This window comes from Anser brachyrhynchus (assembly GCF_964034855.1).
Source record: "Anser brachyrhynchus genome assembly, chromosome: 8".
NCBI lineage: Eukaryota > Metazoa > Chordata > Aves > Anseriformes > Anatidae > Anser > Anser brachyrhynchus.
In genome coordinates, this window is record NC_137702.1 from 9,883,402 (window position 1) to 9,899,573 (window position 16,172).

Below are 16,172 nucleotides of genomic sequence, written 5' to 3' on the forward strand. Positions count from 1 at the left end.
AGTAAGTTTTCAGGTTGCCTGAGTTAAGTTCCACAGAACACCTGATGAGCAGTAACTATGTTGATATTTCCCGATCTTGAAGGGATATCACTGTACTGCATCAGATCCGATACCGTTTATTAGGTCACAGAATTCAATGTAATTTTATCAAAATCCGAGGAGTGGTGTAAGAACAGCCATCCTACTAACGACTACAGTAGCATATTTACATCTCCAAGAAAAAAAATGACAGAACTATTAAAAACAATTTTAAACGTAAGGTTATGCATATCCCTAAGAAAATCACGTACTATACGTCAAAATATTTGCAAGCCCTGCCCAGTGCTGCCTATATCATCATAATACTGTTTTGCTACTTTGAATACTGAAGCAGCTTGTTCTTAGTAAGGCATCAATCCATCATTTTGTAGAAACAAACCCTTATCACATTCACATACTATGAGAAGGGAGGAACAATGCATTTAAATAAATATCTGTGAAAAGAACGAAGCATGGATCTGCACAGTATGATTTTTACAAGGAACACAACTACAAATCATTAAAGAATTAAGAAATCATACCTAACATACTACAAATATGATTTAATCTGTTAATAAAGGAAGAAAGCAAGCTCAAAGAGTATTAAAACAAGTAACTTGGAAAAACATCATAAGAAATACTCGCAAAATCCTTAGATTACCTTTTGGATCGTCTCAACATGCTGGTAGCAGGCAGAGAGAAATTGGACAGCACAGTCCAAAAGGAGTCAGACATGATCTTTAAAAGCTTTCATTGCTGGGAAAATACAGCACAATCAAGCCACTAGCAATAAATAAGGAACTAAATAATACCAGTGACAGAGCCAATGCAAATTCCCTGTAGACCTTGCAAGCTGTTCCATTAATGCGAGACAGGCAGGCAAGCGTACATATTGCTGCTGTTTCCACTGCCTCCGTTTTCTCCTGCCTCCATCCCTGCCTGCCTCTCTCTACCTTAGGAGGCAGTGCAAAATGAGAAATTTATTCCCTTCCCACCATATACACTTTAAAACGGGAGCTTCTGTATACATAACAAACATGATTTCTGTACGCTTCTCCACGTTCATCCAACTACAATCAGAAGATTTTCAAGCAAAACCATAAGCAGGGCTCTATTCATAATCCTGAATAACACGCTGCTTTTAGGCTGTGTCTGCAGAGAACACCACTAACTGCCTAGTTTGTGGTTTTATTTTGAAATGGAGGCCCTTCTGCTTTGTAACCACACGAGGGGCATTTCCTTTATTTTTTACATTAATCTTCAGTCTTTAAATGAATCCTACCTTTGTCTTTAAATGTCCCAAGTGGATTTTAGATAATTTTTTTAAAAAAGAAGCATGCTTACAATGCCACCTAAGATCAGCTTAAAACCAGATCGTGCCTCATAGACGTCATTCACAGTAAACACAAACTCCTACACTGCACCTGGTGCCCACAAAACAACTCGAGCGGCTGAATTGTGACAACAAAACACAAGCGGGGAATCACGCGTGATGAACATCAGAGGTTTCCCACACACACCCTTGCACATCAGCCACAGGTTCACGCTTTTCCCTTTGTGCCTGTAGAAGCTCCTTGCCACGTTTTTGCTTTTTCCAAGGGCTAAACAAACCCTCGCTGTAGCTGCCTTTTTTTTTTTTTTTTAATTTCAATATGCAATCTATTTTCTTTCTATTGTGGCTTTTTTAAGCACTTCTGCCAGTAGGAAAGCTAATGACGTTCTCATATTTCAGCCTTCTTGAGTGGCTTTTTATCACAGACATGAGAAAGATGACAATCAACAGCTGGCACTGCCTTCCATGCACAATACATAAAAATACTTTAAAATACACAGAAATGCCTGGGAGAAAGAAATCCCAGTAGGTACCCTTTTATTTTCCACAGAATCATGAAAGAATTAGATGACCTTCATGACTTCCCATAAAAATGTACCATGTTTAATATATACATTTATCAAAAATCACAGTATCTGATTCAGCAAAGCATCCCCTTCCATTTGAGCTTCAAACACAGAAATGTGATTTTGCATGCTGCAGGAACCAGATCTCTGTTCCATACAGCCAACCCTTGCAGCGCTTTTAAACATTTGTATCAAATGATCTACATCACATTCTGGTTTGATTTCACAAAGTTAATTTAGAGTGCAACCAGACAAAACTCTGCCACTATCTGCTAACTGATCAGAAACACTAATTTATGTATCTACATAATAGCATATACCAGTCAAGTCTAGAAGCCAAAGAAGAGCACTGTAGCATTATATTCAGGGTATTGTGTGACCTTCCAATTCCAATAAACCCTGCTTTTGAAAAGGTATAAAAATATTCAGATTTACTCCGTCAACTGAAACATGAATTGAAATTCCCAAGCAATAACAGGGACAAAAGTGCTTAGTTAACTATCAAAATAAACCTTACAACAAAAATAAATTCCAGACTGCTTACAGTTAGCAAATAAGCCAAAACCTGCTAAAACCCCCAATTTTATATTGTGTGGTGCTTGTTTGTGTGGTTTTTTTCCTGAAAGTGACCGAAAAATGAGCGGCTGAAGACACAGCCCTCAATAAGATCACACTCAACACCATCGCTTTTACATCCCTTACAGAAAGGATGCAAAAAGGAGAAGCCATTTTAGGAGCCTATTCTCTAAGGACACCAACGACTGACTGCTCGAGGGCAGCGTTAACCAGATGAAACGCTGCCCATCCTCGGCTGCTCTTGGGGAACACCCCAAGCTGCACCCCAGCTGCACAAGGGGACTGGATACTCGCCATCATCTGAAACCCAAAGGCCCATCCTGTTGTTTAGCACGGTTCCGCAGAGCACTTACCCAAAAATTGTGAAAATGTTTTGGGAATTATGTAACACTGGTTCACAAACAGCGGAAATTTCTTTAACACTTCATATGCCCGCTTTTCAAAATGCATGTTCCACGTGCCAACAGCAAAACCTAGCCTTGGAAAACATCATCTGCAAAGTGTGTATTTTGGGACAGTCCCCAAACATTAAATACAGATAAGTTCAAAGTATTCTGAAAAATACAGGAATGCCATACTCAAGATGCAGTGTTTTTACAAGAATAGCAAAAGAACACAATGAAGCCATCAAACATCTTTTAAAAATATGTCATGTCCTAAAATACAATGTCAACATTTGAAGGATTTGCTACAGTAATACAAAATAAAAAGCATAAGGATGTTCAGTTCTACAATGACAAATGAAATCCCTCTAAGTAACTATATTACTGTCTCCACATGATAAGCAAAACACTGTACAGAATTCAGTCTAGAAATTTCTCAGTTGTTCAAGACTATAGCCTTCTGCATGTCAGAAAGCATGTCAACAAAAATGCCACATACACAAATGTGTTACAAGAGCAACTTTCTATTATATTTAGCCCACAAATCAGTTAATATGTTTTTGTGAATTCCCAGTCCTGTTGGGATTCCCACACAAAAGAAACCACCTTCCTTAAAACTCATCCACTTGCCTTTCAGGGTATTCAGTCTCCATCAATCTCCGTCACTCACTTCACGTCCAGCTTGTCCTCAGAAAAGACCACCTGCAGAAACGTTCTGCAGCTCCTGCGATGATGGAGTATTTCTCTGCTGACCAAATCTGTAGTTTCCAGGGCCCTCCCAATGACACTGCATCCACTGGGCAGTTATAAATAGCCATGTCAAAGACCTCCTTAATTTCCCATATTTACCATTACCTAAATGGGACATTAATTAAGCCTGACATTAACTGAGAATACAGTTAGGCAAACAGTCCACGTGAAATCCATGACTTTCTGGACTTTTTTTCCTAGCAGCTACACTTCTCATTTGTAAACAATCAATGAATTCGCTGAGAATAAGACCATCTTCTTTTAAATAAAACCTGCCGTTTTAAAAGTAAGCTGAACTCCTTATAAAGTTTAAAGTGGTACCATGGAGATCACTGATGTCATTTTGAAAAAGAACATCACAAAGGTCAAAACTCTTGTGACAGACTAGATTTTGACTATTGTTCAAGAATAGTTCCCACAATATTTTTTATTATTATTTTTCACTATATTTTTGAGATATTTCAGCCAGGATGAAACATGTAGTAGTCCAATAGTTTTCAAGTGAGAATAACTCTTGAATTGTACCATGGTAAAGGAAAACTGTATCACAAGAACCAGTTGCAATACTTCTCAGGAAAAAAACTACCTAATTATTCAATCACTTGAATAGTTACATGGTATTAAGTGTCACATAAATAAGTGGTACTTTCAGACTTAACATTTTTGAGTAGCTATATAACTCAAATACACAAATTAGCCACTAGAAATACCTGAAAATTAAAGCTGTTTTACTAGCAAAGCTGAATTGTTCGGAGGAGTCATAAATCAGAAAATACATAAAGAGAATATCAGTTTTATTTTAAACTTTAAATGGCATATTTGACAAGAAAATTACTGCCATATAAATAAATATAACTTAACACAAATAAAACTGATAATGAACTGAAGAAGTAACTGCTGTATATCACCAACAATGTAGTCAAAACTTTGTAACGTGAAAACTCCAGTGGAAAACTTTGAGCTTTCAACATGAAGAAAGGAAAAAAGTTCTTCCTATAAGCTTCCAAACAAAAAAAAAAAAAAGCAGGGCATGGTTCCTTTAAAAAGAAAAAAGAAAAAATTACATAGAAGATGTGTGAGCTATTTGGGGCATCATTATTATTTGAACAGTGACCTACGCAAATGCAGAACAGACTGAGCTGACTGCCATCTCAAGCCATGTAAGTAGCAGTGAGAGAGAGGACATGAAGTTGAATTTATCTTTAAGGTTCACTTTTCTATCATTCTTCACTTCCTTTCACAATCTTACCTTTCTCATTTCTTTTATTTATTTATTTCCAGAGACCAGCCAAGCTCCATGCGCCCCAGCTCCAAGTCAATACAGAACCAGAGCCCTGCACTCTTCTAACTGCCGTGGCTCGGCCAGATTTCAAGTACTGGCTCTGTATAAAAGGACTCCAAAGGACACATTTGCTTAAGATTAAACTAAAAAACGATAGCCAGGTTTTCTGGGGTGAAAAATAACCAAACGTCCCTCTGGTGAGCATTTCCCATGCAGATAACAGCCCAGTGACTGCATTAGTTTAGATAATGATTCAAAGGATCAGCAACATTTACTGAAGTGAAGCAGAATTAGCTATAAGGCATTGTACACTCATATACTAGAAGAAAAGCTGCCAACTTCTCATGTAACTTTAATCTGGCACAGTTACTGAACTAACTGGTGTTGTCATCATAGCAAATAGCCTGAAATGCTATCTAATTCACTACAGTATCACAGCCCAGGTTAAGCATAAGCAGCTGCCCTGATACCTTAGTCCTAAAACAATTCTTAGGAAATTGTACTCACTTAGATATAGAGGATGCTACCTACAGCTCTGTTGTCATAATTTGTATTTTCTATATGAAAACTCTAGTGAAGAGTGATAATAAGCCAACATTGCTAAACGCCAAGTTAGTTGTGCTGCAAATCCTACAAATATTCAATGAAAATCTCTCTTTGGATTTCTATTTATAAAAATACTAATTAGTTTGCTAATATTCCTTAAAACATTATTCACAAATAGCACTAGTAAGATATTGGCAACTTCAGTACAACATACATTTAACATGATTTCAAGTTCACCAAATTGATGACTGGGCTCAAATGCCATGGAAAGGTCAAGTAGCCTCTTTAAATAAGTTACTAGATCTCACATTCTTTCCCTGGCCTGTTTTCTTCATATATGATTCAAATGTCAGTTATCTTATTTAATCAAATGTCCCCTTGGTATGTGATTCAAATGCCATACAAATGAGAAGACATTTGAAAAATAAAAATACTGATCAGTTTTGAAAATCTCACTTCGCATTTATACAAAATCCTTTAATGCTTTATCCAAAATGTTCTTGAAACCACTCAGTAGCGCTTGTGAGAACACAGCATGAGATGCTATAACCTCGGCATCCTTCTGCCAAGCTCTTCCCTCTCTACCAGCCAAAACTCAGCCGAAGGAAAACATAAATTGAGCCTGCTGTCACCACCATTGCATTTCGTCATCGTAATCATGAATTATTTATCATGCTGCACTTAAAAGATGCACTTAAAAATTTATTCCTAACCTGTAGTACAGTGTTAATGAATTAACTATGCAGCCATACTTGCAAACAGGAAGACATCTTCATCTCTTCTCCGGCCACTCCACCCTGCATCAGCCTCTCCACAAAGCAGCACAGCTATTGCTAAACGCTCCCGTAATGGGGTTTTCGTATTTTGCACCACGTCGAGGACCCAAATGGAGCACTGAGGCTTGGGGCTACCCTTGGCAGCCAGCTAGCAGGGATCGCATCGTCTGGGTGGCAGGATGGTACCCAGAAGAGCAACTGAAGCCTGAGCTCCAAACTAAGCAGTGGCGTCTGATTTGTTCCTAGGTATAATTCCAGCTGTTTGCTCCGACCTGCGTGTTCAGAGCCGGCACTTCCACCCTGCAGCTCATTTCCTCATTGCTTGTTTAACTCATGAAGGATACAGTAAAGCCCCTGCATTTACCATGCCTTTTCTGAGACAAAAGGCTTATTTTGTAGGATTGTTGGCTACGAAGTTATTCTGGGAGCAAGGGGAATGCTAATGTAGTGAACAGACTAAGAGGATGAATTTTACATTTTCAAGCATAAATTCTTAATGAAGTTAGAGCATGGGATAAGAATAGACTTTACAAAATAAGCCATGGTACAGACAAGACATGAGAAATCAAAACCATGCTAGGGAACATCATGAGTGCTGGTATTAAAAAAAATAATAAAAAAAGAAAAAAAGGATAACAAGTTCATCTAGTTCTAAAGACGGAATTAAATCCTAATTTGGCCATGAATTTTAACAGAAACTGGTCCCTATTTTAGTTATTCCTTTGGAATAATGTGAATCTTCACAGCACAAGCTTAGCTTTTAATCTTAAAGTCTGGGAAAGCAGTGATAACATATCATCAACCAGCAGGCAAACAAACTACTCAAACTTGTGTGCCTCAGAGAAACACAAAATGTACAGGACAGAATGAACATGAGAACAAGCCTGGAACACTGATTTTTATATAATTACAGATTGATACATCTCTATAAACTGTTTTACAGTAATTCTGGGGAACCCATAAAGCTGATATATTACTAAAGCAACATTTCCTAAAATTTACATCACGCTTACAGGCTCTTCTATGTTCTACATATGACTTCTAACATGTATGTCCCCCTGTAAGTGTGTGTATATATTTCTATGTCTGTATATATATATATATATATATATATACACATATATATAAATAAAAGTAAACAGGGAAATACATGTTATAATTTTGGAACACTGAAGCAGATTGAATAATTTATGATAAATTGTCCCAAACTGAATTCCCTGCTTTGAAATAAAGTACTGAACAGACACGGAACTCTCAACCATTTCTGCAGTCTCCAGTGAAAAATGTATTTCAAAATACTAAAAACGGTATTTAAAATTTTGCACTGCTAAATTGTATTATACTCTACTGTAGCACATTACAAAAGGGCATAAAAAAACTAACCGAATATAACTAGCAGCAAAAATATAAAACAACACTGCTCAGACATTTTAAAAATAAATATAGCCACTTTTAAAATACCTCAGATAGAAAGAAAAAAGAAAATGTAGATAAATAGGAATATTCACCTCGTACTTTACTTTCTTATTTTCTAAATTTTGACTAGCAGAGGCAGCATTATGCAGATTTGGTATATCAAAAAAAATGTGAGCACATTTTGGACTTTTGATATTTTCAAATGAAAATAATTTAGGTTTCTGTCCTACCTATAAAAATAAAACTAATAAGAAACACAAATAACAATTTTCAGCTCTTCACGTTGTTTTGTACAACATTAAACTACTTCACAAACACGCCAAGACAGCACAAATCACACACGCAAATGAACACCACCTGCGTGTCCAAAGAATGTAATTTCTGCAGAGAAAACAGAACCTGCAAAGCTATTTAATCAAGTACTTCTCACAACTTTGATCACTTACAACAACAGTATGTAAAAAGCAGATTGTGACGTCCTACGGCGTACTCTGCATCTGCTCTTATATCTAATAAGAAGGGAGAAGTTGCAGAAGCGACAGGTCACGGTTTTATGATCCATCTTGGTGTCAGAGGAGGCTGCGCACATGAAGCCATGGGCTGCAGGCTGGAACACGTCCCCTTGGGCTGCTCCTCTATATCGAAAATAAGTGCAGCTGCAATCATCTCCATTTTGTTCAAACTAATAGCAAGTTCTCTGTGAGTGAAATGAAGACACTTGTGACTTAAAGGAACACTTCTGGTAAATATTTTTGTGTAGATTCACTTGGAAAATTGGGCATTTAATGATTTTGGAACGTTCCAGTATCTCAGAAGCAGAATGGACAGTCATATTGAAGTGACACACGGAGGAAAGTTGATGTGGATTTTTGCCACATTTATTTTGGATTAACTTCTTTGGTGCTAAAAATTTGCTGAGAATTATAACCTGACCTGCTCTGTTATTTTAAATTTCTCATCTATTGTCAAATAAAAATGAGGCTCATTTTTAAATTCTCATTTTAGATCTAGAACACAAACTAGAACATAACAGGACAAAAAATATTGTCCACCTTCTCAGACAATACAACCCATTATATCATTTGTACTTGTGCAGCAGATCTTCTAAAAGAAATGAAGTATTATTTCCACAACTGTTTTTTTTTTTTTAAATGTAAATAAATACCAATTCCAGGCCAGAGATGTGCTAATGCGACTGTCACTGCACAGCAAGTCTTTTCCTGACAGCGAGATCAGTAACATACCTACTGTAAAGAGCTGGGGCTCTAAAGAAAGGAAAGGCCAGCGAGGGGAGGAAGGAATACAAAGGCACACAGAGCTCTTTCACCACTGCAAAGATTATGGTTTGAAGACTTTATTTTAGAACGTTAATAATTCATACTGACAGTGTAATGTAAACTAGGTTAGAAGATTGTGCTCTCAAGTACCACGCCAGGGATTGAATGACAGAATAATAAACGCTAGCCAAAATAGCAAAATTTTAGTAGAAAAATGAGGGTAAGAGAGAACTTGGAGGATGAGAACAAGTGTATTCTAGATGAAAAAATAACAAAAGGAAAAGAGAGATGTTGAAAAAATGAAGATACAGGCGCAGCCTGTGGAAAACAGAGTATGAAAGGATATATTGTAGATGGTGAAGCTGTATTGCAGACCTTCTGGCATGGTATTCAAACAAGAGCTTAACTTTGACACAGAAGTTCAATGTAGATCAGGGTGGCTAGACACAGCTGAAATCTGATACAATTTTAAAAACCGATGCAATGTCTCCTTGAAATGATTTAGAATATAAAAAAGGAAAAACTTTCTGTAAGCTTTCAGGTTAATATTGATCTCCTAAATGGCTCATCCATCTAAATCAGAAATTGCAACTCATGGCTTCAAACGGTAATTTTTAAAGAAAACAAATCCAAAAGGAATCTCCTGGTCATGGGCAGGAATAATCCCATGCAAATGCAAGCAGCTGTGTCATATAATCTCTGTTTCTCTCTAGCTCGTCTGTTAAATTGACACTGGGTACTTGCTATTAGTACTTGTCTACTATTAGCTCTTTGGTACGGGATGTAAACAGGCCTGTTTGCACGTTCACAGATTTCCAAGTCAAAACAAAGTAGAACCTGGCTGCCTCACAGTGCAATTAAAAACCAAGTTGTGGAAGATGCATGGAATTGTCTACAGAGACTTCAATGGTAATAAACACATGACTGCCTGGTTAAGAATATATTTGTCTTTCTCAGAATGATTCCCTTGCCAGGAGTCTTTCCGTGTCCATGTTGTTTCTGTATCTGCATTCAAGATCAAAAGGAAGAGGCTATACGGAAGGAAGGATCTTGCACAGACTGAGCACACTACAATTTCTTGGAGGAAATCACTGTCATCTGAGGATGAAAACAGAAAAAGTAAAACCTCAGTTTTTACTACAGCATTTTAAGAACCTTCTGAGCTTGTAGTTTCTCACTGGAAGTTGCTAGCTTGCTCCCAGCCATGTCAAACTCTTTGGATACTTCAGGGGCAGTAAACAAGCCGACTCATATGCCTGTGTGTGAGCAGATCAGAGCCTTCAAACACAATTACATAGAAATAAAGTTATGAATCACTCAGTTTATAGGTGAAAAGGCTAGCAAACATTAAAGCACTCCAACTTCTCAAGTCAGAGGTACATACTCCCCTCTGGGAGCCTCTGACTCGCCAGGTCAAACCACCAGGTTATGCTTTACAAGTGGTTATGGAGGGCAGCCTGCACGGTGAGCCTGGAACCGGACAAGAATTCACACCTCGTGCTCCAAACCCCAGTGTTTAACTCTTCCACTGCTGCAAACCCAAGCAGGATGTGGTGATTTTAGCATTTACATAATGTCTCGACATGAAAAAAATTATACAGCCAGACTGGGAAAAAGATGAGCAATGCTTCTCCTGACTATCGTAAGGGAAGCCACGCACCTCCTCTACTGACACCACCAACCCAAAGGGGCAACCCTCAGGGCACAAGAGGAGAGAGTTAAGAGAGATGCCAGAAAATCAGAATGTTTCACTGGAGCGATCAGAGGCTATGTCTGGGGTCCTACTACTTTACCACGATGCAGCCAATGCTACAGACATTGCCATACAACAGGATACAACTCACTGAAATTGTCAGTTTCACAGTTCAGCCCTCAGCTGCACATTGGTGTAAGAAGGCTACGGGGCCACAAGCAACGCAAATGAACTCTGCACACAAGACTCCATACCAAAGGCCACCATGCCTGAATATTTCCAACCACGTGGCAAACAAACCGTTTCCAATCAGCATGAGAAATCTGAGCCAGGTGAGTTCTAGGCATCACCAATATGTCTCTTCCCTGTAGTCTCCATCTCCTAGCTGTAGCCTCTGTCTCCATCTCCTATTCCCAAGAATAACAACTGATACAGAAGAAAAGGAATAAAGAGAAAAATTTCCATTAGAAAAGAAATGAATTCTGGGAAGCTCATTCATTCAAAGTGAGATGTAGATTACAATTCAGTTGCCAAAAGATTCCCTACTCAAAATTCACCATTTCATATTATGCATAATGACATATTCACAAAGTTGTTCTGTTATTCATTATAACTGAATTGCTTATCTCCATTGCTTCCAAAAGTGTCATTACACTGTATTGCAGTAAAGGCTGACCAATTATTTAGCACAGTTAAGAAAGGAGAACCTGTACCAAATCAAGCACTAAAGCAGGAAGGTATCACTTGCTACAAAAACAGAACAGTTTCCAAATGTCATTCAATCTGAATATAGCCCTTTTCATTAATCCTCTGCCATCTGTCAAATAAGATACTAACCAAAATAAACTTTTAAAAGCTGTATCAAGTGACTTTAAACTAAGAGGAAGTTTAAGTAGAGAAAGGAAACTATCACCACGTCTTGACATACTTGGAGATATTCCAAAAATAAGAATATAAAGAATCTCATCAAGTTTGAATTCTGAAATGTTTTTCACCTTCTCTAAAAATATGGAACTTCTGTTTACAGGTGCTGCCCTGCTGTTGTAAAATACATGTACGCTTCAAAACAAAAGCTTCACTGTGAATATTAAATGAATTTTGTTTTCCTAAGAGACTTCGCAATAAGGGAACTATGGTGCTGAAGGTCTTTCGTGTTGTTATTGTATAATCCAAGCAGCTTCTTTGTTCAGGTATCTACATACTATATACACAGCCATCAGCTCTGTGCTAGTTATGTTAACAGAAGTACTGACACATTTTAACCAACATAGTTTTAGGCAATCTAATTAAGGCAGGTTTATTTAAGTGTTTTGGTGGTTCTGCTGAGGGTATGAGTTACAACTGGGACTGATTAAGTTTATATACTTAAGATGTTTATTATCAGTTTTTTAGCTAAGCTAGACACGTGGCATTTTAAGCTGATTAGCGAATCCTATTCAGCATACCATTAAATTAACTCTGGTGCAGATACCCAGTCAAAACCCAGAACACAGGTACTGGGGGCAGGGAGAGGCACAGACACACAACACCAAGAACACATCCTTATACCATGGGAGGGATTTCTACACCTGCCTTGAAGTAAAGGACTGGAGTTACACAACCTTCACCAAGACACACCAGCAATCCCAGCACATAAAACGAGAGAAAGAACCAGGCTCACACGAGATCCCACTCAACAAAGGCAGGTTTCTCCATCCCCACGCTCTGGTGAAGCTAGGCTGATGGGCACACTGCAAAGCCCGGGAAGCCCATCTGGTCACGGCAACAGAAGAGACTGGCTGGGACTGCGCTCATACACCCGAACAAGCCATAGCTCTAAATATAGGTGTCCCCTCATCCACTGCAAGAGCTTATACGAGAAAGGCTTTAAATAAAGGCAGGCAATCCTCCCAGCACATTTGTTAAAAGACTACTTATAATATATTCTTGTTGCTTAGCACAGTTATTGATTAAATGTTTCTAAGAATAAAGTTCTTAAGTAAGTAAATTAATATATTCTTAAATTATATCACAGATGTCCATAAAATCCTAATTATTTGAACTCATAACGTAGTAATTACACACTGATTGAGTAATTATGTACTGTGCTCAGACACAAAGTATTCTGGAGCAACATCAGGTTTCCCGTTTTGTTTTACTGAAGACAGCTAGGATCTGAGCACCAGCACATTCAGAAATGGTGACCAGATTTCATACAGGCTAAAAAAAAAAAATCTTTAAAGCTATTCTGCAGAGCTATAAAAAATGAATAGCTATTATCAATAAACATTATCAAGGCTAGAACCTCCAAGAGAAAACATTCCTATAAAAATCATCTCTACCATATATCCCTATATCAATATGTTCCACAATTGGCACGAGTTCACGAAATCAAAATAGCACAAGAAAGCATCCCTGGAATAATGCAACTGAACTCAACTCTTCCCTTGACTGGTTAGGATAAAGGAAATTTCTGCTGAGATTTCACCTCGCCTGCAGTACCCAGAGAGGCCAGAACTAAGAGACCTGAACACTTTCACCCTTGTTACCACCGACAAATGAATCCATTTCTAGAAGTATTGAAACTAATTTATCTCTTGCTGAGGGAGTTACAGGGTGTAATAATCTGTGAAATGGGGGGAAAGTTCATGTTGCTTTAGTCTCAAGGCCCCGCACTTCTAAGAGCAACTAATTCATGGCATCTTTTAAGCAACTTAGTATCAAGAACTGCAGTAAATCCATGTTTTGATTAATTTAAAGGCCAAATATGGGTGTACAAAGACTCACCCATATTTACTCAACTCATAAAGAGGACCAGCTGTGAAACATGGCCTCATATTCTTCAGTAATTTGACTTCCTTGCTACCCCCAGAAGTACACAAGCCAGAACCCAAATATGAGACCCACTCCTTGAGTTTAATTTTGGACATCATTCTCTTTTGTTCCTAAAGATACACAAACTGAATTCCAACCCATGGTTGTATCAACTATAGCAATCTTCTTTCACCCGCTATCCATTTATTTTTGTTGTAATCGTGCCACCTCACATCTTTTATTCTTAAAATGATTTACATTATTTCCAATTTTGCAAAGATTAGTATAAAACATTTTTGTTCTCAACTAGATTATTTCTTTCAGAAGCCAGGAACTTGTATGCTAGCTGTAGAACACACCTGATACCAGATGCACGAACAGCTGTTCATTTGTCCATTGAAAAATACCAAACACACCATGCAAATGACGCAAGAAGGAGGAAAACTATACAGATAATTGAAATGCAACACACTGATGGTGAAAAATGAGAAAGTTAACTTGAAGGCATACACCTTTTAGTTATGTTTCCCACCAGTTCCTAGTATCATTTGCACAGCGATGGAAATGAACCACTGCCTGGCTAACCTGAGGGTGTTAAGCCTTGTAGATCAATGACAGCAATAACTTGCCAAGATGAACCTTTGCTCTAAGCAAGCAGGAATGGCTGTCGCTGGTACTGTAACCAAGTAAACACAGCTACAACAAAGAAAGGCAGCATAAACCAGGATCAAGAGCTGCACAGGTGAAAGCAACAAGGACAAAAATAAAAAGTTATTATAGTAGACCTAAGCTCTTACAGAGAACCACGTCTCTGTGAATCATCAACCATTCAGCATTTAAAGAGCAGATGGCTGGAAGGTCCCCATATGTGAAAAATATCATCATCAAGAAGAGTCCATAGTAACAGCGAAACATAACTCGATATCATGTCTTTTATATGAACTATTCTTAAAGGTAAAATTATTCAATGACCCATGTCAAAAGTCTGAAGACTGGAGCATTCTCAGAGGAAAAAAAAGAAAAACAGTACCAAAAAGGCTTTGGAAAATCAATAATCATTAGATTCCCTCTCAAAAAGAGCTGTTCTCAACCTACTTTAACAGTGATCTAATTCTGATAATTAATTACTACTTACCAGACCGTTAATTAGCCCCAGCGCTAAGCAGCATTAAACCACATTTAATAACCCTTGTACAGGAACATTACCCAATACCAGCTTTTAAATAACAAAAATTCCTTTTAAATGATATTGGTGGCAATGACATTAAAACGTTACGAGACGGCTCTTTAGTCACTGCTCTTCCCCTCACTGCACGTGCTGCCAAAGTGAGCAGCACACCAAGAATTTTCACCACCTGTTGCCCAACTTGCAGGGGAAGCAGCAGCATGCTGGGTGACCACCTCTCTCTGTGACAATGCACAAGAAGCCAAGTGCAGACACACACAACGTCTCTATCCTTTGCTGACAGCCTGATTTCCACTCAACTGATGCAATATACTTTACTCTCCATTAGAGGGAGAGGTGCCTAAAATAGCTAAACTTCACATTTTCTTGTTCCTCCTACTAGAGCTGGCCAGCAAGAGCACTCTCCCTCTGAAATAACAGCCTGCAATCAGGGGCGATTGCATTACCACCTGATGAGTAACTGAAATTTGACCAGCTACATCCACACTGCAGTATGCGAACTTCAAAACCAGCCCTCTGGCTCAAGTTTTAAGTAGGCACCTTTTAGCTCAAGTTTCATAACTGCACACACAAAGATCTCTACCTTGCGCTAGGCTTTGTGACAATCTCAGTAGGTATCATGAGTGAATAAACCAGAGGTTTCCACCGGGGTCTTGCATGTTCCATAACAGCACAGTGTAGAGCAAGAGCTGCTCCTGAACATGAAAGATGCCAGCCAGGCTCTCAAGCACCTTAGTACAAACTGAGCTGTTTTGGAATTTTTTTTCAGTTTATGAACTCCTGTAGCCCATATCTAAGCACACTACCAACAAACTTAAACTTACTCGTTATCCTTTGTGGACCCTGTGTTGCAGACAGACCTCAGACTGTTAGCTTCAGTAAGAAACTAACGAGGATTTGCAGTGAAAAGAACAGAGTGCAGTAGGTTAGCACAGACCCACAATTCAGTCAGGGCTTCTTAAGGACCAGACTCCAAGCTGTTTCACTTTCAAGTTGGTTTTCTTGACATCAGTGATCCCTGTGAGGCACCATACAAGTTGCACACGCATACAGAAGCCACCAAAAGGTTTAGCCAGGAATGTGCATGCACACTCAGGTAGACAGGACTCCATTCTTCCCTCTGCAGGGCCTTCAACTACAAATGAACTAAAAAATGTGTACAAACAAGCAACACCAACCAACACTACAAGGTTGGAGGTAAATTACACGTTACTAGGCTCCCACTTCTGTTACATATTATTCTCCTGAACTAAAAAGCTGTTAAGTTCATAAATGGTTACACCAATACCACACTGTTAGAAATTCCTGGTTGATACCTCTCCTTACCTCCACTGAAAAGGATGGCTGTAGCATGGACTAGACGGATTGCTCTGGACTTGTGAGTTCAGGTAAAATACTAGAGGAGAAGTAACAAGTGCACAGTCAGCACTAAATGGGAATTTAAGGTGCTGCAGACCTGGAGCAGATGTAGGAGAGAACATGTGCTGATGAACATCACTTCCTCGGCAGTGGGAGAACAAAGGAGAGGAGATTCTGACAAGGTATCACGGTAGAAAAAAAAAATAAATCAGGGTCAA

At 38.5% G+C, this 16,172-nt stretch overlaps 1 protein-coding gene across 15 annotated transcripts in view; it reads right to left on the reverse strand.

Annotated features, from left to right (window-relative positions):
* The window catches only part of MAST2 (microtubule associated serine/threonine kinase 2), a 191,953-nt gene that overhangs the window by 84,038 nt on the left and 91,743 nt on the right, over positions 1-16,172 (reverse strand). For 7 of the 15 annotated variants that reach the window (XM_080602211.1, XM_080602219.1, XM_080602218.1 and 4 more), the window contains one exon: positions 15,922-16,128. The exons of 5 other annotated variants lie outside the window; for them this stretch is intronic. In XM_080602211.1, coding sequence (XP_080458337.1) covers positions 15,922-16,128 — 207 coding nt within the window. Of the gene's footprint in view, positions 1-679; positions 15,894-15,921; positions 16,129-16,172 lie in introns of those variants that run through there. 3 more of the 15 variants (XM_080602216.1, XM_080602214.1, XM_080602212.1) reach the window with 2 other exon arrangements.